The 25,752-nt window shown below is 45.3% G+C and overlaps 1 protein-coding gene across 4 annotated transcripts in view; it reads right to left on the bottom strand.

Annotated features, from left to right (window-relative positions):
* CENPF (centromere protein F) overlaps positions 1 to 25,752 on the bottom strand; it is a 256,055-nt gene that overhangs the window by 66,791 nt on the left and 163,512 nt on the right. For all 4 annotated transcript variants that reach the window (XM_029593203.1, XM_029593204.1, XM_029593205.1 and 1 more), the window contains exon 12: positions 20,840 to 23,991. In XM_029593203.1, coding sequence (XP_029449063.1) covers positions 20,840 to 23,991 — 3,152 coding nt within the window. The remainder of the gene's footprint in view (positions 1 to 20,839; positions 23,992 to 25,752) is intronic.

Raw genomic sequence — 25,752 nt, forward strand, 5'->3', positions numbered from 1 at the left:
CAATTCTTTGGGCTTCTTGACAGAGAAACCATGAGTCCTTCCTGCCTTGTTTGTTCACATAGAACATTGCTACTTGATTGTCGGTCTGAATTAGACAAACAAATAGCCTTAACAGGTTTATCTGATACTGGCATTCCCGCACCGACCTCATCCCTTAAGAACATAACATAACATAAGATAGGAATAAAACAAGGAATAGCCGAAAGTCCTCCAGAAAAATGTTTATTCAATCAATGAGTACCTCACTTATCGCACCCCTTTCCAGATCGTTTATGAACATTAAAAAGCACCGGTCCTAGTACAGATCCTTGAGGCACTCCACCGTTTACCTCTTTCCACTGTGAAACAGATCATTTAATCCTATTCTGTTTCCTGTCTTTTAACCAGCTTGTAATACACAAAAGGACATTGCCTCCTTTCCCATGACTTTTTAGTTTTCTTAGAAGCCTCTCATCCGGAACGAACACCTTCTGAAAAGCCAAATACACATCTCTTAGTTCAACTTTGTCCACGTTTATTCACCCCTTCAGGCAAGACTTCCCTTGGGTAAATCCGTGCTGGCCCCATATTTATCTAAATGTTTTGTGATTTTATTCTTTATAACAGTTTCCACGATTTTTACTGGCACTGTAGTCAGGCTCACTGGTCTATGGTTTCCTGGATCACCCCTGAAGCCTTTTTTAAATATTGGGGTTACATCGACCATCTTCCAATCTTCAGTTACAAAGGATGATTTTAATGATAGGTTACAAATTGAAATAGGTCTGAAATTTCATATTTTATATTTGGTGTGCACCTGTGTATGCTCCCCAGTCTCTGTTGGAGAAGTCTGTCACTAGAATCTCCTGATGTGGTAAAGACAAGAGACGTTGAGAACCCTTGGTGCCAAATCTCCAGAGGACTGTTTTCATCCTCTGAGTTACCACTGTAGGATTCGACAGAAGCTGACAACACTGGTCCTATTGAGACTGAAGGTCCCAAAGAAGATGTGTCATGTGAAGGTGAACAAACTGCACCACATGAACTGTGGCTGCCAGATGACCAAAAATTACCAGTACTGAACAAGCCATGGAACGGTTCTGGCGCATCATGTCTTGCATTAGAGCCTAAAGACCCATTGCCCTTTCCTCTGGCAGGAATGCCTTTTCCTTGATTGAGTCTATCTAGGCTTATCTGAACTAAATTCTCCAAGTTGACTATGAACCCCCATTGACTATAACAGCTATATTGTTGGATCCAAGAAATTCAAGACTTTGGTCTTGGAATTTCCAGTCAGTAACCAGTCATTCAAGTAAGGGAATACTGTTATGCCATAACAATAAAGGGGCGGATTTTAAGAGCCCTGCGCGCCGGTGCGCCTATGTTCAATAGGCCTACCGGCGTGCGCAGAGCCCCGGGACTCGCGTAAGTCCCGGGGTTTTCCGAGGGGGGCATGTCGGGGGCGGGGCCGAGCAGCGCGCCGTTTTCGGGGCGGGACGCGGCGTTTCGGGGGCGGGCCCGGGGGCGTGGTTTCGGCCCGGGGCGGTCCGGGGGCGTGGCCGCGCCCTCCGGAACCGCCCCTGGGTTGCGTCTAGGTGCGCCAGCGGCCCGCTGGCGCGCCTAGACACTGTCTACTTTTGTTGGCGCCTGGAGCGCCAACAAAAGTACACGAACGCGCCGTTTTTGAAAATCTACCCCAAAATGTGCTCCTACACTGCCAAGCATTAAGACTACTGACAGTCCAAAGGGCAGAAACTTGCTTGACTCTCCTCTACAAGTCTGAGATATTTCTAATTGGATGGGTAATGGGGATATGGGCATAGGCATCCAACAAGTCCAGAACACATACCCAGGTCCTTGCCTGGATGAAGGGGAGTATGGTGTGGAAGGAATTCATTTTTTTTTAATCTCTCCCTTTTCAGGTGCTTTTAGTTTTTGTAAATCCAGGATGGATCTCAAGCCCTCCCAATTTCTTGGGGATAAGGAAATACCAGGAGTAAACACCCCCAACATGTTCTGAAGGAGAAACTCACTATTATCCGTTGACTATTCAGCGTGTCCACCTCGAGATGGAGTTAGGCAGAATGAGATGGATTTGTTTTGAAGGCTGAACAGCTGTGCTGAAATGGTAGATGGGAGAAATGTGTAAGCAGTAATCACACTCCACTAACTGCAGCTCCCATCAGTCTCTGGTAATCTCTTTCCATGTAGGGAGAAACTGTTGAATCCTCCCCCCAGAGGTGACAAGTGAGGCTTTTATTTCCATCAAAAACAGGATCCCACCTGTCTTTCAAGTGATATCATCCTGAGCAGGTGGCCCTAGATCTCACTCTGGGGAGTCAATGGCTTTCACCATCAAAATAATATACAGCCGCAAGATTTACCAAAAAATAAATACTATCCTGGTGCGGGAATACATGGACAATTTTTCATTAAGAAAAGTAGCGAGATGGCAAAGCAATATAAGAGATTGAGAACAGATACATTTCAGCATGCTGAAGACAAGATGGCAGCAGACAAGTTCTGCTTCTGAGGGTCTATTGGAAACAGTGTTATGACCACTCACGCACACAGTTACTGCAGTCTTCTGTAGAGGAGCTGAGAGAAAAAGTTGAAACCTATAATTCGACCCCATCAGGTACCCTCTCTACCAAGTTTCACAGCATGAAGATTGCATAGAATTATTTGATACCAAGACAGCAGAACTGAAAGCTGGAAGAAAAGCTTAAACTTGAAAACTAGAGTAGATGGAATAACTTAAGAATTCTGGGAGTGCCTGAATTGATTCAGGGTAAGGCCTTATTAAAAAGTTTTGTGAGTCTGTTCTAACGGGCCTCTTTAATGTTGATATAAAAGAAAGGCCAATTTTGGCTGAGAGGGAGCATCGCCTTCGTGGCAAGGGTCCTAATTTTCCTAAAAGTCGGCAAGTAGTAAAATTCCTTACTATACCAATAAAATTAAGTTAGCTGCTCACCAGAAGTCTCAGGAATTGCTATGCGAGAGCAATGAGCTTATAATATTCTCTGACTTCTTTGCCAAGGTGCTTGCATCTCACAAAGAATTCCCCGCTATTGCATCCAGCTATTCAGAAAAGGAATTAGATTTACTGCAGTTCCCTGCGTGCCTTATAATAGTTCATCAAGAGGAAACCAAAGTGTTTACCAATGATTAGGAGGCTAAAGAGTTTACAGAACAGTTACGAGATTTCCCCACTGGGAAAATTGCAGTGATGTTTGCGGCGATGTTTGCGGTTAGGTGTCTTACTGCTGTGTCACTTAGTTTGAAGATTCTGGAGGTAGAGAGGCTTGTAGCTCCAACATCTGTAACCTGCATAGATGCTCGAAAAGTTCAGAGATCTGGCAAAGTTACTGAACTTTTTCGTTACTACATCTTGTCTGCCTTGTTTTGTTTTTTTACTTTACTAGCTACACAGATCACTGGTATACATTATACCATGACAGCAGCAATAATATTGGCAGGAGGCGGCTTACGGGGAGTTTATGGGAGAAGAACTGCACCTTGCATTTTTGATTGGCTCATATGTTGCCATTTTTTTCTTTTCAATTCGATGTTTGGAGATCTTAATGGTGTTCATAGAGACTAATTCCTCTACATGCCATTTAATGGAGTGAGCCAACATATGGATTATTGTGTGTTGCCAGTTTGGTTATGAGAAGCAATATCTTTCTGTTCATATGTTGCAAATAGGCAGCTACTACATTGAATGGGGTTGCCACTGACTCCAGGAGATCCTGTGGTGGAAAGCAAAGATTGTTCTCTGTTGCACAGGAAAGAAACCATGTCAAAGGGGAAAGCAGAGTTGCTTACCTGTAACAGGTGTTCTCATAGGACAGCAGGATGTTAGTCCTCACATATGGGGTGACATCATCAGGATGGAGCCCAATCACGGAAAACTTTTGTCAAAGTTTCTAGAACTTTGACTGGCACCTACTGGGCATGCCCAGCATAGCACAACCCTGCAACCAGCAGAGGTCCCCCTTCAGTCTCGTCTTATAGTAAAATTACATGAGAAAATTAAAAGAAAACGTAAACGAACCCAACACCGCGGGGTGGCGGGCGGGTTTCGTGAGGACTAACATCCTGCTGTCCTGTGAGAACACCTGTTACAGGTAAGCAACTCTGCTTTCTCACAGGACAAGCAGGATGGTAGTCTTGACATATGGGTGAGTACTGAGCTGAGGATTCCCGAGCAATGCACCAAATGTACCCAGAGACATGCAACAGGCACAGCAACTGGGTGAAAATTTGGTAGAGGGCATCCTGAATCCAAACGGGTTGGAGGAAGGTGTTGGTACTTCAGTTTGGAAATAAATTGCGTAGCACAGACTGGCCAAAGATAGAATCTTGTCTGTCCGCCTTGTCTAAACAATAATGGGCTGCGAAGGTGTGGAGAGAGCTCCAAGTAGCAGCCTTACAAATGTCAGGAAGCGGCACAGAGCGTAGGTGCTCCACTGAAGTTGCCATGGCCTTGATAGAGTGTGCCTTGACACGGTCTTGAAGTGGAATGCCTGCTTGCTGGTAGCAAAAGGAAATACAGTCCGCTAACCAGGAGGAGAGAGTCTGCTTACCCACAGGTTTACCCAATTTGATTGAATCGAAGGAAACAAACAGTTGAGTGGATTTTCTGTGGGCAGCTGTACGGTCTAGATAAAAAGCTAGAGCACGTTTACAGTCAAGGATATGCAGAGCCTGCTCTCCTGGGTTTGAGTGGGGCCTGGGAAAGAAAGTAGGTAGTATAATGGATTAACATGAAACTCCGATACTACCTTAGGCAGAAATTTACGGTGAGTGCAGAGTACCACCCTATCATGTAGTATTTTAGTGTAAGGCGGGTAGGTAACTAATGCCTGTAACTCACTAACCCTGCGAGCGGAAGTGATTGCCAAAAGAAAAATCACTTTCCAAGTGAGATAGCGGAGATCACAGGATTGGAGAGGCTCAAACGGTGGTTTCATGAAATGCCCCAAAACCAAGTTGAGGTCCCAGGAAGGGGCCGGAGGGCACAGTGGAGGTTTAAGGTGGAGCAAGCCCTTCAAAAGCGTGTTACCAGGGGTTGTACTGAAATGGGTACATCCCTGACACATTTATGGAAGGCGGGAACCACAATGACATGTACTCTGATAGAAGTTTTGAGGCCTGACTGACAGATGCCAGAGATAGTCCAGAAACTTCGGTGTGAAACAAGTGAAGGGATCGATGGACATGGAGGTACACCATCCCATAAACCTGTTCCATTTATACCGATAAGACTGCCTAGTGGAAGGCTTTCGTGAAGCTACTAGGACACGGGAAACCGGCTCTGAAAGGTTAAGAGGTTGAAGTATTAACCTTTCAACATCCAGGCTATAAGAGAGAGAGCCTGGAGGTTAAGGAGGTGAAGGCAGCCGTCGTTCTGAGTGATCAGAAGCGGGTCCTTCCCGAGAGGAATGTGCCAGTGCAGGGACAGGTCTTGGAGAACTGGAAACCAGACCTGGCGTGGCCAATGAAGGGCTATGAGAATCATCAGTCCCTTGTCCCTTTGCAACTTCACAAGAGTCTTTGAAATGAGTGGAAGTGGAGGGTACACAAAGGAGACCGCTGGTCCATGAGAGGGAGAAAGCGTCTCTTGGTTGAAGATGTTGGCTGGGAGTGATGGAGCAGAAGTTCCTTACTTTGTGGTTGTGTATTGACGCAAAGAGGTCTATGTAAGGGTAACCCCAACACCGGAACAGAAAGTTCGCTACCGTGGGGTCGAGGGACCACTTGTGCAGTTGAAAAGTGCGATTCAGCTTGTCCGCCAACACATTGTCCACTCCTGGAAAGTAGGTGGCCTTGAGGTACATCGAGTGAGAAAGGGCCTCTGCCCATATCTATGCAGCTTCTTGACACAGGAGGTAGGAGCCCGTTCCCCCTTGCTCGTTCATGTACCACATGGCCACCTGTCTGTCTGAATCAGGATGACCTGATTGGCAAGGTGATCCTGAAAAACAGAGCATATCGGATTGCACGAAGCTCCAGGAAATTGATTTGGTGTTTGGCTTCCTGTGGAGACCACATGCCCTGAGTTTGCAGCTTTCCAACATGTGCACCCCAGCCGATGTTGGAGGCATCTGTTGTCAAAGTCATTTGAGGTTCTGAAGCCTGAAATGGAAGGTCTTGCAGAAGATTCGATTGGTTTATCCACCAACCAGTGATAAGCGGAGCTGGTTGATGATGTGGACAATGGTGGACATTGGCTGAGAAGACCGAGTCCACTGCGTTCTTAGAGTCCACTGGAGCACTCATTGCAAGGCGAGCCATGGGAGTGATCTGTACCATGGAAGCCATATGACCTAGTAATGTTAGAAAGTGACGTGCAGTCGAGTGTTGTCGAGACTGCAGACGATGGGCCAGGGAGGCTAGGGTGAAAGCCCGGTCTTGAGGTAGGAAGGCCTTCGCCTGTAGTGTTCAAGTCTGCCCCTATGAAAGACAGGGTCTGAGAAGGAACTAGCCTGGATTTTGGATAGTTTATGAGAAACCCTAAGGAGATCAGGGTATGCAAAGTGAGACATAAGGACATCACTGCAGTTTGCTGAGTGGAAGCCCTGATCAGCCAATCGTCAAGATAGGGGTAGACGTGGACACAGACTCCTTAGATAAGCAGCTACCACTACGAGTTACATCATGAAGACTCGTGGGGCAGATGCCAGGCCAAATGGTAACACTCGATATTGGAAGTGTTTTGGGCCTACTAGGAAGCGCAGGAACCTGCGATGTGACAGAGTGATTGAAATGTGCATGTAGGCGTCTTGAAGGTCTAGAGAGCAGAGCCAGTCTTCCCTTTGAAGAAGAGGAAGTAGAGAACCCAAGGTCACCATCTTGAACTTCTCTCTTTGTAGATGTGTTTAAGGTGCGAAGGTCCAATATTGAGCGAAGCCCACCTGACTTTTTTGGTATCAGGAAATACCTGGAATAGAATCCCTGCCCCTGTTTGGAGAGGGGCACCGGTTCTATAGCATGGGACTGGAGGAGGAGGGTGACCTCCTGCTCCAGAAGTGAGTGGTTGGATTTTCCCAACATCAACTGAGGTGGGGAATCCGGCGGTATGGAGAGAAAGTTGAGATGGTAACCTTGAGTTGTTATGGCTAGTACCCACTGGTCTGTGGTGACTGAATACTACAGAGTGGAGAAGTGGGACAACCGGCCGCTGACCGGAATCATTGGAAACAGAGGCTGGAGACTGCTCTCTAGGGATGAATCAAAAGCCAGATGCTGGACCTGGTTGTGGGGCTGGCTGTGACTTTGGAACTCTAGGCTGTCTGGACTGGCCTTTCTGATAAGGCTTGGAAGACCGACCCCTAAACACCAGGGGATAGTATCTTCTCTGCCGGTAGAGTGGTCTTTTAGACTCTCTCTGAAAAGACATTTTAGAAGAAGAGGGGAGATCAGCAGGCAGTAAGGAGAGCTGGCAGAGAGTCTCCAGGTGGTCTTTGAGCTGAGCCACTACTTCTTGGATCTTTTCACCGAAAAGATTATCCCCTGCACAAGGTAAATCTGCTAGTCTGTCCTGTACCTCTGGTTTGAGGTCCGAAGATTTCAGCCAGGACCATCTTCTTGCACTGATGCCGGCTGCTGACACTCTGGAAGTGGTGTCGAAGATGTCATATGCTGATCTTACCTCATGCTTAGCAGCATCTAGACCTTTCTGTGCTAAGGCATGAAGTTGGTCTTGGAATTGCAGAGGTAAAGCTTCAGCAAAGTCCTGGATCTTTGTGAACAAGGCCCTTTTATATTGGGTCATGTACAGTTGGTAGGATGCAATGCGAGAAATAAGCATTGATCCATGGAATACTCTTCTTCCAAATGCATCCAGAAATTTCTGATCTTTTCCTGGGGGAAAGGAAGAGTGAGGCTTGGAGAGTCGAACTTTTTTCTGAGCTGACTCCACAACCACTGAGTGATGATCAAATTGAGCTTTTTGAAAGCCATGGGTTGACTGGACTAGGTAGGTGGCATCTGCTTTTCAGTTAACAGGTGCCACAGAACCAGGGTGTTCCCAATTCCTTTTTAGAAGGTCCAACAGGGTATCATGAATAGGTATAGACATGATTTCCTTTGGAACATTGAGGAATTATAGAAGTTCCAGCATCTGATGTTTCGAGTCCTCTTCAGTCTGAAGCTGGAATGGAACAGTTTCAGACATTTCCTTTACAAAATTGATAAAGGAGAGGTCCTCCGGAGGGAAACACTTCCTTTCATCAGGAGAGGGCTGTGAAGGCAAATCATCGGAATCCTGAGACTAATCATCGGTCCAGGGATTATAAGGGTCATCACCGGCTCCCCCATGTTCTTCAGAAGGGAGGAACGGTGTTATACCAGAAGGCCCTGGCCTAGGCATCGATGGATTCGGAGTAGGCATGGAAGGCATCGATGGAGGCTCCGAAGGTCTCGATGGCATCGAAGGCCGCATCGATGGAATTCGTGACATCGATGGATGTGTTGGTGGCGGCACTCCTGAGGGTGGAATGGAAAATGGTGTTTCTTCTTCTTCCGATGACAAGGGTATCGGCGAGGAAGGAATCGGGCCCATCGGTTCTCTTGCATCCACCGGTGGAAGGGCACCGATTAACTTGTCCATTCTCGCTAACAGCAGTTCTAACGCTGTAGGTATCGGATTGGTGGCCGACGGAAGTACCAGCACCGGCATAGAGGCTGGAACCCCTGGAGTGCTTTTCCGATGGCCTCTTGGATCATCCAATCCAATTCCTCATGGAAACCTGGGGCATGGATACCCGGTTCCAGAGTAGGAGGCAGCACTGGCGTAGCCGGAGGGTCCACCGGTGGAGGTGGAATCGCGGATCCCGGCATCTATCCAGTTGGGGAATGCCTCGGTGACCCAGAAACAGAAGAGGACGAGGCCTTTTCTGTATGGGGCTTCTTTGTCGGTGGCTCAGGCGACGTCGATGCAGAGGACTTACCCGTATCGATGTCAATGTTTTTCTTGATGTTCACCTCAGTGTTTTTCCTGAGAAGGAAACCCATGGAGTTGTCGAGGCCGGGCAAATAGCAGCGGTTTCCCGATGCTGGAGTGATGTAGACGGTACTGGTTCAGAGGACTTTGATGCTATCAACGGAGTCGGGTTTTTGGCCAAAAGAGAAGTCCCATCTTTTCTAGCCGAGCCTTGAGACCTTTTGGTGTCATTTGGGCACATTTGTGCAAGTAAGGACATCATGGTCAGACTCCAAGCACATCACGCAGACCGTGTGAGGGTCAGTGATGGACATCATTCGAGTGCAGTCGGGGCACCGACGGAAACCCAACGCCAAGACCTCGACAAAGTTTAGGCGTGGTGCGGTCGATGGACAGTAATGCCCTAATTCTGCTTTGCACCCATTTTGGGGGGTCAAGGGGGTTCCTGAGGATGCAGAATATATATTTACATTTTGCCCTGTGATGGTCACATGTTCAGTGTGTCACACATGTGAGAACCATATGTCAGGTGTGTCCCGACCAAAAAAAGGTTGAGAACCACTGCTTTAAAAGAATGTGTAGTATGATTATGTTAAAAGAATTGTTTGGTTTAAAAGTTTTTCCAAAACCTGTTTAACTGAAATAAGGTGAAAGGAATGGTTTTACTGTAGTGCCTAAACCTTTGGGGCACAAACAGTAGAGCAGAGGAAGCTTCTAACCGCCCTAAAGAGGCACGTCAGAGGAGAGTTGGGGGTTTCCCTAACTGGGAGTAGTAGGGGTGGAATAAGGATAGACTAGTGCTAGGGGACAGAGGTTGTCAAAACCGAACAGGTTGTACCATGTAGGTACAAGAGAGCAAAGGGGTTGCAATGCCATTAAACAAACCTTGATTTCCTAAAGACTGTGTTATGTGGTTTGGGGAGTGTCGGGTGCTAGCCTCGGCACTCTGATTAAAGGAACTCGCGAGTCTCACGAGACAGTGCAAAGTACTGGACGAGGTGGACTGCAAGAGGTGGCAGGTCGGAGCAGCTCCCAGGAACTATGCCCAGCACCAGAGGGGAACCGTGGTACTGATGTAATCGTGACACCTCTTTAGTCTTTCCTCATAGGGGAGCTGTTCCATTCCCTTTATCATTTTGGTCGCCCTTCTCTTTCAGGAACCAAATTGAATAGTCCTGAGACTGCAGGCTCTACAGAGACAGCAGGGAGCACTGAAGAGGAGCATATGCACCCTTGGAACTAATTCCAGGGTTGCTGCCATCAAGCCAAGTACTTGCAGGTAGGACCATATGGTTGGGGCTCAGAGTGTTCATCAGATGTAGCTGTGTCATTGACTTTTGAATTCAAGCTTTCGGCAGGTAACTCTTGCCCTGCTTCGTGTCGCACTGAACCCTGAAGTATTCCAATGACTGGGCAGACTGAAGACTGCTCTTGGCCAGGTTTACCACTCAGCCAAGCTCCTGTAACAGGGAGATCACCTTACGGGAGACTCTACAGCTATCTTCCAATGATTTGGCTTGAATCAGCCAGTCGTCCAAATATGGGTATATGATTCTATCCTCTCTCAATTCTGCCACAACTCCCACCATTACCATGGGAAAGGTCCTTGGAGCAGTGGCCACACCAAGTGCAGGGCCCGAAACTGATAATGGCGTCTCAGAACTACAAACCGCAGAAAGCGTTGATGCTCTAGTCGGATGGGAATATGAAGATAACGCCTCAGACAGATCCAAAGAGGTCAGAAATTCCCCAGACTGTATGGCCATTATTACCAAGCACAATGTTTCAATGTGAAAATGTGTCACCCGCAGATGATTGTTAACACCTTTGGGATCCATGATGGGACGAAAGGAGCCCTTCTTCTTGGGTACAATGAAATAAATGGAATATAGACCCGTATTTTCTTGAAATGTGGGCACTGGAACCACAGCCCTCAGGTTGAGGAGCCTTGCCAATGTAGTTTCCACTGCCTGTTTCTTCTGAAGTGAGTGGCAAGGAAGACACTATAAACATGTACCAAGAACACTGCAAAACTCCAACACATATCCTCCTTATATTACCTCCAGGACCCATTGATCTGATGTGATCTCGACCCACCTCTGATAAAAGAGAGAGGAGTCCACCTATCTCCTTGTCCCTAGAAGTGGGTTGACAAACCTTCATTGGGAGGATCAGGAGGTTCCACTACCCAAAACTGTACCCCTTTCTTGACTGTCGGGGACGAAAGGACTGAGTCCTACTAAAAGGTTGAGTCCTCTCTGAAGGGTCTTTCCTTTATAGTGACTAAATCACCTGAATCCTCTATTACAACTTCATGTTAAAAAGAGTGTGACGCCTGCTTCTTATCCTCTGGCAAACAAGGAACCAGAGATCCACCCCACTTACTGGACAGTTTCTCCAACTCATTCCCAAATAATAATGAGCCTTTAAGGGGCAATTTGGTGAAGACAGCCTTGGAGGTCGCATCGGCTGGCCAATTTCTCACCCATAGCTGATGCCTTGCCACTACTATGGAAGCATACCTCTGGCTGAAGAGCAGACCAAAATCACAGCCCGCATCTGCCAAGCAAGCAGCAGGCGGCTCCAAAACTGCCCTAGAGCTCACTCCAGAGTCAGCAACCTCCTGTGAGAGAAACAAACAAAAGCGAGCCACCAGGGAACAACAAGAAGTGACATCATTGCCATTGCATCAAATGCTTGATTAAGGATAATCTCAATCCTTCTATCATAAGCATCCTTCAAGGCCGCTCCTCCTACGGGAATAGTGGTCCACTTGGAGACTGCACACACAAGTGCATCTACCTTCAGGAAATGTAAACACTCTCTTGCCACTGGATCTAGAGGGTACAGGCCTTCCAAAACCCGACCCCCTTTGAAACTAGCTTCTGGGGTGCCCCACTCAACATCAATCAATTCTTAAATGGCCTCCATTATAAGGAAAAAAACCCAAGAGGCCTGATGCAAGGAATTCAAAATGGGATTTTTCTTCATCTCAGTCACCGCATCTGCCCCAAGGCATCCGAGCATTTTCAAGGTCTGGGAAATCAGAGCTGGCAGTTCATCTCTATGAAAGAATCTCAGCATAGCTCTATACAATTCTAATTCTAGACAAATTTCACCATCCTCAAGAGAGTTAGGATCGGTGTCATCATCCATGCCATCCGGACTTCGATCGTGAAGTCCCGCTACCGCTCTAGGAGTACTCCAGTGCTTAACAGTAGGTCCCGGTAAGGATCCTACCTGCGATTCTTCCCTGGGAGTATTAGAGAGGACTGAAGATTGCGCCTGGAGAAAAGACTGCAATCCCTGGAAAACCTCTACCCACAAAAAAGTAAAGCATCCAATCCAGGAAGTACTTGAGGCGTACTCATTGAACTACCGCTGCTTGCTGAGGAACCAGTTAGAGTTCCAAAATCAGGCACCCCACCTGAGCTGTGTTTACCCAGGCCTATATCTGGCTGAGAAGAACAAGGCTTAGTGAAATCAGAGGAAGATAATTCTCCCTGAGCCTCCAAATTGCACTGACACAATTTAGCAGACACTCCTGGCTGAGATGCCCGAATATGACAGGCAGTGCAAAGAGAAAGGTGCTCAGGTTTCTTAGACACAGGCACCATTATGGCTAACAGTGCACTTGAGCGGCAGCCGGAGCCATGTGTCTAGCTTTTTTTTCTTAATATACGTATAAAAATTCCAAATGTCCAACCTAGACGTCCCAAGGCCTAGGGGTCCAAAACTTGGGCGTCCCAAAATAAGCACCATTAAAACGATTTAAGCGCACAATACAACTTGTGTGCACAGATAAGTGTGCGGCCACTTAAGACGACGCTTAACTTAAATGCACAAAATACAAGGCCTGACTAAGCGTCCAAAAACTGGAAGCACAACCTGGACACAGAGCTGGACGCACACGCCAAACAGACAACCCTATAGAGAACAGCCTTAGAAAGCATGCAAAATGCCATTGCAGTCTACCTCACAGCGCATAGCGAAAAAGCCTCAGAGCAGGACCTAGCCTACAGAAACTGCTCACGTTCCTCGACCTCGCATGGAGCAGACAAACATCAGAAGGACGCATCAAGCATGGAGACTGGAAAAAAAGGAGGAAGCTCTACACTACAAAAGCCTCCTTTTACGTCTCTGTAAACACTTACCTGAGCTCAGCCTTACCTGGCTGAGTACAGAGACGGTCTCCGGCTGCGGGGGGAGAGGGCAAATGCTGTCACCGTCACATTCGGCTTCTGCTGCCTTTCAGCTGCTTAAGCAGCTAAGTCCACACCGGGTGAAAACCCAGCTACTGGATATCACCTCAGGAATTCTCAACTATGGGAGGGACCTTTCGGTATCACCACAAGTGAGCAGGACGAACGTAATATCCTTAATTCTCCTTTTTCAAAATGAAGCAATCCCCAGTAGAAAGACGCATGTCCACCATCTGTTGAAGATGGATAATACGTTTGCTCCATCTGCTGGTAGAGGTGCATAATCCACTTGCTCTGGATTTATCTGAATGGACGCTAAGAAAGAAAAGGTTTTGACCAGAAACTTTCACTTTGAAGAAAATTGAAGAGGAGAGAAGAAGTATACATGCAATTTTCTCAGCGGAAAAGGGTAAACAATGGAATGCCTCAGGGATCTGTACTTGGACCAGTGCCTTTCAATATATTTATACGTGATCTAGAAAGGAATATGATGAGTGAGGTAATTAAATTTGCAGATGACAAAAATTATTCAGAGTAGTTCAATCACAAGTGGAGTGAGATAAATTGCAGGAGAACCTTGTGAGACTGGAAGATATGCTGCCAGAGGATGTGGTTAGTGCAGCTGGTTTTAAAAAAGGTTTGGATAAGTTCTTGGAGGAGAAGTCATTAACTGCTATTAGTCAAGGTGACTTATTTTATTTATTTAACACTTTTCTATACTGACCTTCATGGTTAAAAGACCATATCAGATCGGTTTACATCGAACTGGGGGACTGAACCAAAGACAATAGTATCAACAGGAAAAAACAGAGTTACATTCAACTAGGAAAATAAACTTGGAGGCATAGACTGCTGGAAGAAAAAAGGCCTAGGAACACAGCAAACAAGTATAAACGATTGGAGAGTCAGGGGAGGATCTTATTGGAAACTTCAAGGAGGTACGGAGGTAGGGAATAGCCAGTGCAATTACTAGCATCGGTAGCATGGGATCTGCTTAGTGTTTGGGTACTTGCTAGGTACTCGTAGCTTGGATTGGCCACTGTTGGAAACAGGATGCTGGGCTTGATGGACCCCTTGGTCTCACCCAGTATGGCAATTTCTTATATTCTTCAGCTTTAACATGGACAAACAGTAACTGAAGAGGCTCATGAAGCAATATCTGCTCAGGAACTCTTGCATATGTTGAATAGAACTCAAAGCACTACAAGCTTGAAGAGAAGTCCATTCAGTATAGTCAGATGACGTTACCCACATGTAATGGCTAATTTACCTCGCTTATCGACCAAAAATTTAGTTAACTGCTGAAGAGACAGTACCATTTTAAGATTTTGCAAATTCTACTTATATGGAGTTACAACAGTGAGAACAACTAAGTAAATAAGGATGCTTATAACATATGCAAGGCATCATTGCTGACACATGCAAGCATAAAGACAGCACAGCTGAAGAATGGATACAAAAAGCTTTGTTTGATTTTCTTTAAAATCAAAGTGTAGCTACAAGAGGTATGTGTCTTATTCCTACAAAATAAAATTTAAAAAAGGGAAATTTTTTTTCTTCTAATAAATACAAAAGTGGGAATAAATTAAAAAATAAACACCATTGCTTTGGGTTTTGTTTTTTTTTAGCACTCTATAACAAAGCAGTGAAAACCATATGAATGCATGAAATTTTGGCACTTTTCAACATTATGTTGGTACAACTGATCTGATACTGCCCATCAACAATCATGCTAAGTCACATAATTACTGCTGGCCTTCAATGTTTAAAGTTGATCAGTCATATTTTACAGAAGTTACTGTGCCCCCCCCCCCCCCCCCCCCCAGACAGATACACTAAGATAATAGATAGTACAATGCTTTCATCTGGTAAACAAATTGCTGCTAAAAATAAATAAGACAAAAAATAGTTTTTGAGTTCCATCTTCTAAAAATAGCCCTCTTATCACACACTACCATAACTGTCCTTGCCTTTGTAACCATTGACATTAACTTACAATGAAACAAGTGTGCTGGAGTCTGTTCCTACACTATTGCTGAAAGAACCCTTGTACACACTTTAACAAAGCAAAAAGGGACACCATGGTAGATCAATAGCATTGCAGCAGACTGTTATACAAAGGACATGTTTTTGATTCCCTAGTCAGAGCTCTGCTTCTCGAGTTGGTCAGGAATGCCATGCATACCTAACCTACTATGTAATGTACTTTGTAATTCTAACCTGTTGTAACATGTTTTGAACTCTCCAGCTGAAGAGATGTAGAAATAAATGATACCATGGAGGCAATATTCACAGCCCGAAGGGAGTGTGAATATCAACCATTGCTCAACGTCAATATCCAGTGGCCAAACTCTAGGTCTACATTAGCCAAGTACTTGGTGGAACAATGTTATGCATCCCTTAGCCAAGAACTGTCATTGCAATGGCTACATTGAGTTTGGAGAAAATTTAAAATAGGAGGTGGGGAAGAATCGCAGGTAAAGCAGAGTTGCTTACCTGTAACAGGTGTTCTTCAAGGACAGGAGGAGGTTAGTCCTCACACACATGGGTGACATCATCAGATGGAGCCCGGCACGGAAAACTTATGTCAGTTTCCAGATCTTTGACGGCATACTGAGCATGTCCAGCATACTGTATACCACACGTCCATATGGTGTCCCTCTTCAGTCTCATAACCGAGAATTATGATTAAAAAATAAAAGAAAATAAGAGAAACCCAAATCTGCAGGGTGGCGGGCAGATTTCATGAGAACTAACATCCTGCTGTCCTTGGAGAACACCTGTTACAGGTAAGCAACTCTGCTTTCTCCAAGGACACGGATAGTAGACCTCACACATGGGTAAATCCCTAGCTATAGGCTGCTCCCCAAAACAAAAGGGGACCAAGAGACACCAACTAGGTGCCAATGGGCACAACATTGCTGTTGGTAACAGGGGAGGAGACAGCCTGAACCCAAATAATGGGCCCTAGGCAGGGAGAGTTGGATTCTACACCTCAAAGAGATTCCGAAGGACAGACTGGCTGAACCTACTGTCATGTTGCTCATTCCGATCAGACAATAGTGAGATGCAAATGTGTGGGGAGAACTCCATGTCGCAGCCTTGCAGATCTCCTCCACAAGAACTACTCGCAAGTGGACCACCGACATTGCCATGACTGACAGAATGAGAATTGACATGACCCTCAAGATGCAGTCCCGCCTGGGCATAACAGAAAGAGATGCAATCTGCTAACCAACTGGATAGTTTGTTTGGCAACGGCAACACCCAACCTATTCTTATCAAAAGAAATAAAAAGTTGGGTGGATTGTTTATGGTCTTCTGTCCGCTCCAGATAGAAAGCAAAGGCAAACTTGGAGTTCAAACTGTGCAGTACTCATTCGCCTTGGTATGAATGCGGCCTGAGAAAAAGTTGTCAGGATCATAGACTGGTTAAGATGGAAGTCCATCATCAACTTTATCAAGTTCATCATATTCTTATTGTATTTATATTGTAGCTTTAATATGGCAATATTTCTACGTTAAATAGTTAAACTGTATATATTATATTTATTTATTACTATGTTAAATTGACATCAGGTTATATTGTTCCATCTGTTCTATGGTTCCATGTAAAGCCCCTTTCTCTTTTGGGCAGTTCTTCGTTTTATGTAAACCGGAGTGATTTGTAGTTCTCACAAGAACTTTGGTATATAAAAATTAAAAATAAATAAAAAATAAATCAACTTAGGCAATAACTTAGGGTGTGTGCACAAGACCACCTTGTCATGATAAAATTTAGTATAAGGCGGATAAGTCACTAAGGTCTGGAGCTCGCTGACCCTGCAAACTGAAATGATCACCACCAAAAATATGACCTTCCAGGTCAGGTACTTCAGGTCACAGGTGTGCAGCAGCTCAAAAGCAGCTTTCATCAGCTGATCTAGTACTACTTTAAGGTCCCAAGGCACAGCAGGAGGCCTTAAGTGAGGTTTCAACTGAAGCAGGCCCCACATAAAATGTACAACTACAGGCGTACAGAGATGGGCGTACCACCTACACCATGGTGGTATGCGCCAACTGCACTCAGATGGACCCTAATAGAGTTGGTTTTCAAGCCAGCCTCCGATAGGTGTAGAAGATAATCAAGCAGTTTTTGTGTGGGGCAGGAGAATGGATCTAGGGCCTTCTGCTCATACCACATGTAAAACCTCTTTCACGCCAGTCTGTAGGATTTTCTAGTGGAAGGTTTGTAGAAGCCACTAGGACCCGAGACACATCCTCTAAGAGATCGAGTTCTTGCAGGATTAACCTCTCAACATCCAGGCTGTGAGCGACAGAGCCTGGAAGTTGGAATGCCGCAACCTCTCCTGATCGTGCATGAATAGATCTGGGGAAGTTCCCAGACTGATCAGTTTCCGAATGGACAACTCATGTAGGAATGGAAACCAGACCTGTCTCAGCCAATGAGGGGCTATGAGGATCACAGTCCCTCTGTCCTTGCAAAGCTTCAAGAGAGTCTTTGCCAGCAAAGGAATTGGAGGATGTGTGTATAGAAGACCTTTGCCCCAATGACGGGTAGGGGCGTCCAAGGCTGGTTTGCCATCCATCCCATGCAGGGAGCAGAACAGAGTTACCTTCCTGTTCCAGGGGGACGCAAACATATCTATGTCTGGGCTCCCCCAGAGATGGAAGATGCAATTTGCCACCTCCTGGTTCAGGGATCATTTATGGGTTCGAAAGGCATGACTCAGTCTGTCCGCCACCATGTTTTCCGTACCTACCAGATACTTTGCCCTGAGCACCATCTCGTGGGACAGGGCCCATGACCAAATCTAGACTGCTTCTTGACACAGGAGGTATGATCCCGTACCTCCCTGCTTGTTAACATACCACATTGCTACCTGGTTGTCTGTTTGGATAAGGACAACTTTGCTGGACAACCAATCTCTGAAAGCCCATATCATGTACCTGATCACCCGGAGCTCCAGGAAGTTGATCTGGCAACAGCTTTCCTGAGCGAACCAGAGGCCATGGGTGCGGAGCCCTTCTACATGAGCTCCCAGCCCAGGGTGGAAGCATCCATGGTTAGGACAATTTGTGCAGGACGACTCCAAAAAGAGATCCCCCATTCCAGATTGGAGAATACCTGCCACCAGGACAAAGAACCGGAGAGACAGGGTGACATGGGTGCAAGCATGCTGGCTCTGAGTGGCCTGGCACTACTGCAACCTCTGGGTTCACTGGGCTCTGTGCATTTGTAAACGTGCCAAGGAGTGACACCGTTTTCGGCCAAGTGGTCCAACAACCTCAACATGTGCCGCTCTGACACCTGCAGGTTCCCCTTGATCTCTGCTGCAATGGACGCCAGGCTGACGGCCCATGCAGGAAGGCTTTTGTCTGAACCGTGTCTAGCAGGGCTCATAAAAAGTCCAATTGAGGTAACAGACTGAGATGGGACTTTGGTTAATGACAAGCCCTAGTGACTCCAACACCTGGATGGTCAAGCTCATGGACAGAATAGCCCCTGCTTGAGATGTGCTCCTGACCAGCCAATCATCCAGATAGGGGAAGACATGCACTCCCAGCCTGTGCAGGTGCACGGCCAGGCATTTTGTGAATACACAAAGGGCTGACACTAGCCCAAACGGCAACACTCTGTATTGGAAGCTCTGTTTCCCCACCACAAATCAGAGATACTTCCTGTGACCTGGGAAAATCTCGACATGGATGTACGCATACTTTAGATCAAGGAAGCATAACCATCCTCACTTTGCAGAAGGGGGGGGGGGGGGGGGGGGGGGGGGGGGGGGAATCAAGGTGCCCAGGGAAACCATGCTGAACTTTTCTTTTTTTTTTTTTAGAAAAACTTATTCGAGGCCCTTAGGTCTAGGATGGGACGCAATCCTCTTGTTCTCTTTGGAATCAGGAAGAACCTGGAGTAGAATCCCGCCCTCTCTGCCTTGGTGGAACAGGCTCTACCGCCCTGGCCATTAAGAGGGTGAAGAGCTCCGCAAGAGGTAATTCCTGATGCGCTACTGGCCCCCAATACGGGGACAGAGGGCAATTTGGCAGGGACACCCGATGGGTCCGGAGTGCCAGTGGAGAGCTGTTGGAGGGTCTCATTGTGGTCCCGCAATTGGACCACTGCGTCCCTCAGGGAGCTCTGTATCATCATCCACACAGGGGTCATAGGGACCCTCATCTTTACTGTAATCAACAGGGGATGGGGGCCTGGGTGCTCGGCCTTCGTCCAGAGGCAGTCACCGGTAAACTCAATTCAGGCCCCGGCAAAGCTGGACAGGGGAGGGGGGCAGGAGGCCGTGGTGACTGTCACACTAGGCAGTGCTTCCTCCTCGGAACTGAGAATGACCACTGCATTGGTTGGGGGAAGCATCGGTGCCCTCCCGGGAACCAGCACCAGCTGGGCTGATAACATACAGAGAAGCACATTGATCCATTCCAGCAGCGGTTCCAAACCAGACAGGAGCTGCATCGGTGCTGTAGGACCGATGCCTTGCAGGGTCTGGTTTACCAACTAGACACACTGCTCTAGCTCCTCCTTGAAAGTTGCCAAAGCCAACACTGACTGGGAGGAAGGAGGGGGTGACCAGATCTTCCTAGGATCCCCAAGGTGGATCAGCATCTGGCATCAGGACCAGTGGAGAACATCACAAACCCCCCAGCATCAATTTAGGATGGGCGCTCCTCATGTCAGGGGACACTCCGGGGGCATTGCAGCATGAGCCGGTGCATCCCCATGCCCGGCACTGTGCATCGAAGGCAACTGGTGCCAATGCTTCTTTGGTTTCCCTCTGTGCTCGCCCGGTCTTTCCCCACTGCCGATGTCAAAGATGAGGAACCCGACTTCCTCAATCTGAAGGAGACCAAGCACGGCCGGTCTCCGGCACCCCTATCCACCGGAATCAGTGGAACCGCTGATGTTGATGGCATAGTCCATCGGTGCTGACGCAGAGTGTTTCTCCATCTTGTCGAGTTGGCACGACATCCCTTCGGAGTCATTTGGGCACACTTGTGACAACTGGACGTCATCCAATGCCCCCCAGTCAGAGGGCACATATCATGGGGGTCCATGATAGACATGACCCTCAAGCACCAGGGACATTGATGAAACCAGTAGTGGCCATGATCGAAGTGAAAAAAAAAGGGGACGCCATACGATAATGGCGGCGGGCAATGATGACCAGCAGGCACCGCTGTGATGGGGGAGGTTGTACTGAAAGAAAATGTAACCAAAAACGTTGAGAAACCTATATAAGGAGGCTAAGGGAGGGACCGAGAGGGACCCAGCATCGATGGAACACAAGGAGACCCAAGAAAAAAAAATCGGGGAAAAATGTTTTCCACAAGTTTTAAAGAAAATATTAAGAGCTCACTCACACCACGATGCAAAAGCTCCTCAGAAAAAAAAACAGTCTGAAGGACCTCATGTGGACGCATGGTATAGGGCATGCTTAGTATGCCAAGTCAAAGTGCTGGAAGCAGACAGAAGTTTTCCATGCCAGGTTCCATCTGATGTCATCCATGTGTGTGAGGACTACCATCCTGCTTGCCTTGGAGAATAGAATGATTTATGGTGTCATTGCCTAATAAAGACTGGTTCCAACTGAGCTGGATGCCCAAAAAGGAGCAAGAGGCAACTGCTGCGCAAAAAAAAAACAAACCCCACAAATTTACTTTCATTTATCATTCTTACAAAAGTACTCACATCTTCACTGTCAGCACATACTAGCGAACGGGAACTTAAATCAAGGCACTGCAGTTCAAGTCTTGCAGATTCCAATTCTAGTGACAAGTATTCCGTTTGCTGCTTCTCTATTGCCAGCTTAGTCTCCATCTCTGTGGTGAGCTCTTTCAGTTTTTGTTGCCACTGGTTATTTTCAGATGAATGCTGTGTTTTAAGACAATCTAGTTCTCTTTGGTTGGAAACTATCATTAGTTGTAGCTTCTGTATCTCTTCATTCTTCACATTCTCATGACTTACAAATTGTTCCTGAAGTCTCTTAATGGACTGTTCATAAGTATGGCACAGTGCGTCAAGCTCTTCAACTTTAGTTTTTATGCCAGCAGCTCTAAATGGAAAGACTTCATACTTTGACCTGTCTAGGGCTGAAGAGTTCAGAAAATGTTCACCTAAAATACTACCATCTGTTTTGTTAGCTAAATCAGCTTCTTCAAAATGCTGCAAGTCAGTATTAAGGTCTGTCAGTTTACAGAGATTTTTTCCAAAAGTGGATTCTACTTTGTGTGCTTCTTTAAGAAATGAACTTTCTCTGACTTTTGATGGAGAAAAACTATTGGTCTCGCTCAATTTCAACTCCTCATCTGTTGTGGAAAATGGCACTTGTATTTCTATGGAACTGGGATGAAATTTCTTTAGTGTGTTCAATAAGGTCAATTTTTCTGTCCTGAGTATTTCTGTAGAATACTGTAACTCTAACATTTGTGACATCATTGCATTGTGCTGCTCAAGTAATATTTGATGTTCAGTTTGTAAAGACAAAAATTTTTCTTTTATTTCAGCAAGATGCATTTTATCTTCTTTGTTGAATACATCAAGGTTCTCTCTCTCATAGCAAGATGCAATTTCAAAAGACACTTTATGCTTTTTCTCTCTCAAATTGATTAATTCAGTATGAAGAGCAGACTTTTCATCTTTTAATAATTTAATTTCATTTACAAGTTTCTCTGCCTCTTCTGCCATTTTATCAGCCATCTCTGTACACTCACTTTTGAGATCATCAAGCTCAGAAGTTAACTGGAAGTCTTCTAGTTGAACCACTTCACATATTTTTTCAAGCTTCGGCTTTGACACCTGAAGAGATGAAAATATAGTATTCTCACTTTGGGCCAGTGTTAGTTTATGAAAATCTGAACTGCATGCTTGCTTTATTTCTTCTTTATAATCAGCATGAATACCATCATGGTCACTAAATTTAATTAATTGTTCAATGAGTGGCATCTCTTTAGCGTTTAAATTTTCCAGTAATTCTGTTTTAACAGCATAGAATTCTTGAAGTGCAATTTTTCTCTCACTCTCACTTTTCTCAAGTGCTAGTTTCAAATGTCTCAATTCATCCTCCTGTTTTGACACTATTTCAATATAATGCTCCATGGAGGACTGCTTATTTTCAAGATCCATCTGTAGCAGTTCAAGTTGAACTTGAACTTTTTTCAGTTCACTTTCTTTTAAAGACTCCTCGACACTGTGATTTTTCTCAAAGGCCAAGTCACAGACCTTAAGCTGTTCACTCCTTGCCCTAATCTCCTCGGTCAGGTGTTCATTAACTTGAAGTAATTGATTGTGTTCACTCTCTCTCTTTTTCTGTTCTTCCTTAAAATGAATGAGTTCTTTCTTTAAGCAATCTAGTTCTTTTGCATTCTGGATATATTCATTTTCAGCATGCTTCTGTAAATTCTCGAGTTTCTCTTTCAGAGCCTTATTGCTTTCTTCAGAAAGTGCAAGTTTTAATTTATATTTTTCATTCATATTATAGAACTCTCTCTCACACTGTTCGAATTCTACTTTAGTTTCTAGAAAATGGCTAGTTTGTTCATTTAATAGCATTTCTAAGTTCTCTCTCTTTTCCTCCACTGCTCTATATTGTTCCTGGAGTGATGCAAGCTCTCTCTCAACATTACCACATCTATCTAGGATTGCTTCCCTTTCATCTCTGTGTTTTTTCAAGAGCTCAGAGACCTTTTTCTCATTTTCTTTTACAGAGTTGGACAACTGAAGGTTTACTTCTAATAATTCATTTTTTTCACAATGTAAAGCTTTGTTAAGTTCCTCTAGCTTGTAATTTCTTTCAGTAAGTTGCTCCAGTTCATGTTTGCTCAAACTAATAATCGAAGACAAGTTTTCTTTTTCAGAACACCAGGTCTCTGACAGATGATGCAGCTGTTCTATTTCACCTTCAAGTATTTTATTTTTGTTTATGAGAGCCTGCATATCTGCTTGCTGTATTTCTAATTCTTTTGACAAAGTCTGTAGCAGCTGTTCTTTTTCTTTGAGGGTTAATTTTGTTTCAATGCAATTCGTATGAGAAGAAGCATCTTCTTGCAATGTCCTTTCATGTTTGTTGGTCTCAGTCACAAAGCTCTCAAGCATTTTCTCTGTTTCAGTCCGATGCTGTTCAGCTACAGTTTTATCCCTTTGTAGTTCTTCAGATTGATTCTGCAATGCAATGATCATCTGTTTTTGGAGCTCTAGTGAAAACTCAAGAGAAGAGATTTTCTCTATAAAGATGGATGGTTCTAATTCTTCAACCTGTCTAGTAAGCTGGGTTATCTGCAACAGCATATTTTCTTCTTCCTGTTTATATTTTTTGTTTGTGCATTCTCCTTTCTGTTGCAATTCATCAAAGGCTAGTTTCTGAGCTTCCAGTTGTGAAGTTTTGCTCTCAACTAGATTTTTGAGGTTTTCAATTTGCAGGCACAATTTATCTTTTTCACTTTCCTGCAGTCTAGTCTTCTCATCATGTGTTTGAAGACATCCTTCCAAGTCATTCACGTTTCTTAACATTTCTTCCTTTTCAGATCTCAGCTGATTTATAAGATTGTCACTTTCATGCCTCTGCTGAGAAAAAGCAAGATTCTTTTTTTCCAATTCTTCATATTCTCTCTCTTTTAACCCAATGGTACTTTTTAAGGATTCTGACTCTTTTTCCAAATTGGATAGTTTATTTGATATTTCTTCAATGTCATGTTCTCTTTTCTTCAGCAAGTCTTCGGCAGAATCTCGTTGTTTTTCCAAATTAGCTACAGTTAATTTTAGATTTTGCAATAGATATGAGTTGTCATCTTTTTGAAGTTTCTCCTGGACAACTTTCAAGTCCACTTCCAAAGCAATATTCTTATCTGTAAAAGTAAAAAAAAAAAATCCTCCAATTTCATAAAACAAATTATATTACAAAAGCAGCAATTATTTATGATGAAATCTTCCTGCCCATTCCTTTTTGTAAAGATATCAAAGTCTTAAATAAATCATCAAATTGGAGAAACTACTTACCTGATAATTTCATTTTCCTTAGTGTAGACAGATGGACTCAGGACCAGTGGGTTTATGCTCCCCTGTCACAGTGACCTCAGCCTACTAGTATTCTCTTAAAAAGCAACTGTGGACAGACTAGCAAAAAGCTTGATTAAAACTTGCATAAGATTCTAGGTACCCCAATCTAGGGACTAGATGAACACTTACCAGTAATCCCTTGGTATCCAGAGCCCCACAGGAGGACTTGACCCATTCATGCGGCAGCCAAGGGCAGAAAGCTGAATCCATCTGTCTACACCAAGGAAAACAAAATTATAAGGTAATGGAGAAATTACTTACCTAATAATTTCGTTTTCCTTAGTGTAGACAGATGGACTCAGGACCAATGGGTATAGTGTACTCCTGATAGCAGTTGGGAGACGGAGTCAGATTTCAATCTGACATCAGCTTACATATACCCGTGCAGGAAGCTTAGCTCTTCAGTATTCTCCTCGAAAAGCAATTGTGAATATGTGTGTGTTTTAATAACATGATTAACTTGGCTAACTTGATTAACTAGGACTGGTTCAACTGATTTCCAAATTGGAGACAGCCAGTGCACTCAACCGAAAAATGCCAACACCCGGCAACTATGGGTGTCTTGAACTAGGGGTAATACCTGGCTTACCCGTGCTTGTCTTGTTCTCAGGGCTTGTCACCCGAGGTTTCCGGATTTTGGGGCAGCCGTGGGCGGGATGCGGAGTCCATCTATCTACACTAAGGAAAATGAAATCATCAAGTAAGTAATTTCTCCAATTCCTAGCGTGTAGCAAATGGACTCAGGACCAATGGGATGTACAAAAGCTACTCCCGAATCAGGTGGGAGGCTGCCCGTGGCCCACTTAGTACTGCCCTTGCAAAGGATGTGTCCTCCCGGGCCTGGACATCCAGGTGGTAGAACCTTGGGAAGGTATTTTTGGAGGACCACATCGCCGCCTGATAGATCTCGGTGGGTGATAGCATCTTAGTTTCTGCCCAGGACGCTGCCTGGGCCCTTGTAGAATGGGCCTTGACTTGTAGAGGTGGAGGCTTCCCTGCCTCTACATAGGCTGCTTTGATTACTTCTTTGATCCAGCGGGCTATGGTTGCCCGTGAAACCACTTCCCCTTGCTTCTTTCGCCGTGAAGGACGAATAGGTGGTCCGTCTTTCGCACGGATTCTGATCTTTCCAGGTATCGGACTAGGAGTCTGCCGAAGTCTAGGTGGCGAAGATGGCGTGAGTCTTCAGAGTCCTTATGTTTGTCTGGAGATGGTAGCGATATGGTTTGGTTTAGATGAAATTGACAAACCACCTTTGGAAGAAAAGAGGGGACCTTGCGTAGTTGTATGGATCCCAGTGTGAACCTGAGGAATGATTCTCGACAGGATAGGGCTTGAAGCTCAGAGATGCGACAGGCTGAACATAATGCCACTAGGAATGCAGTCTTCAAGGTTAGTAGCCATAGTGACAGACCGTGAGTAGGTCTGAAGGAAGCTCCCGCTAGGAAGTCTAGTACTAGATTGAGATTCCATAGGGGCACCGGCCACTAATGGTGGTCGGATTAGTTTGGCCCCTCTCAGGAAGTGGGAAACATCTGGATGGGTTGATA

This window comes from Rhinatrema bivittatum, chromosome 3 (assembly GCF_901001135.1).
Source record: "Rhinatrema bivittatum chromosome 3, aRhiBiv1.1, whole genome shotgun sequence".
NCBI lineage: Eukaryota > Metazoa > Chordata > Amphibia > Gymnophiona > Rhinatrematidae > Rhinatrema > Rhinatrema bivittatum.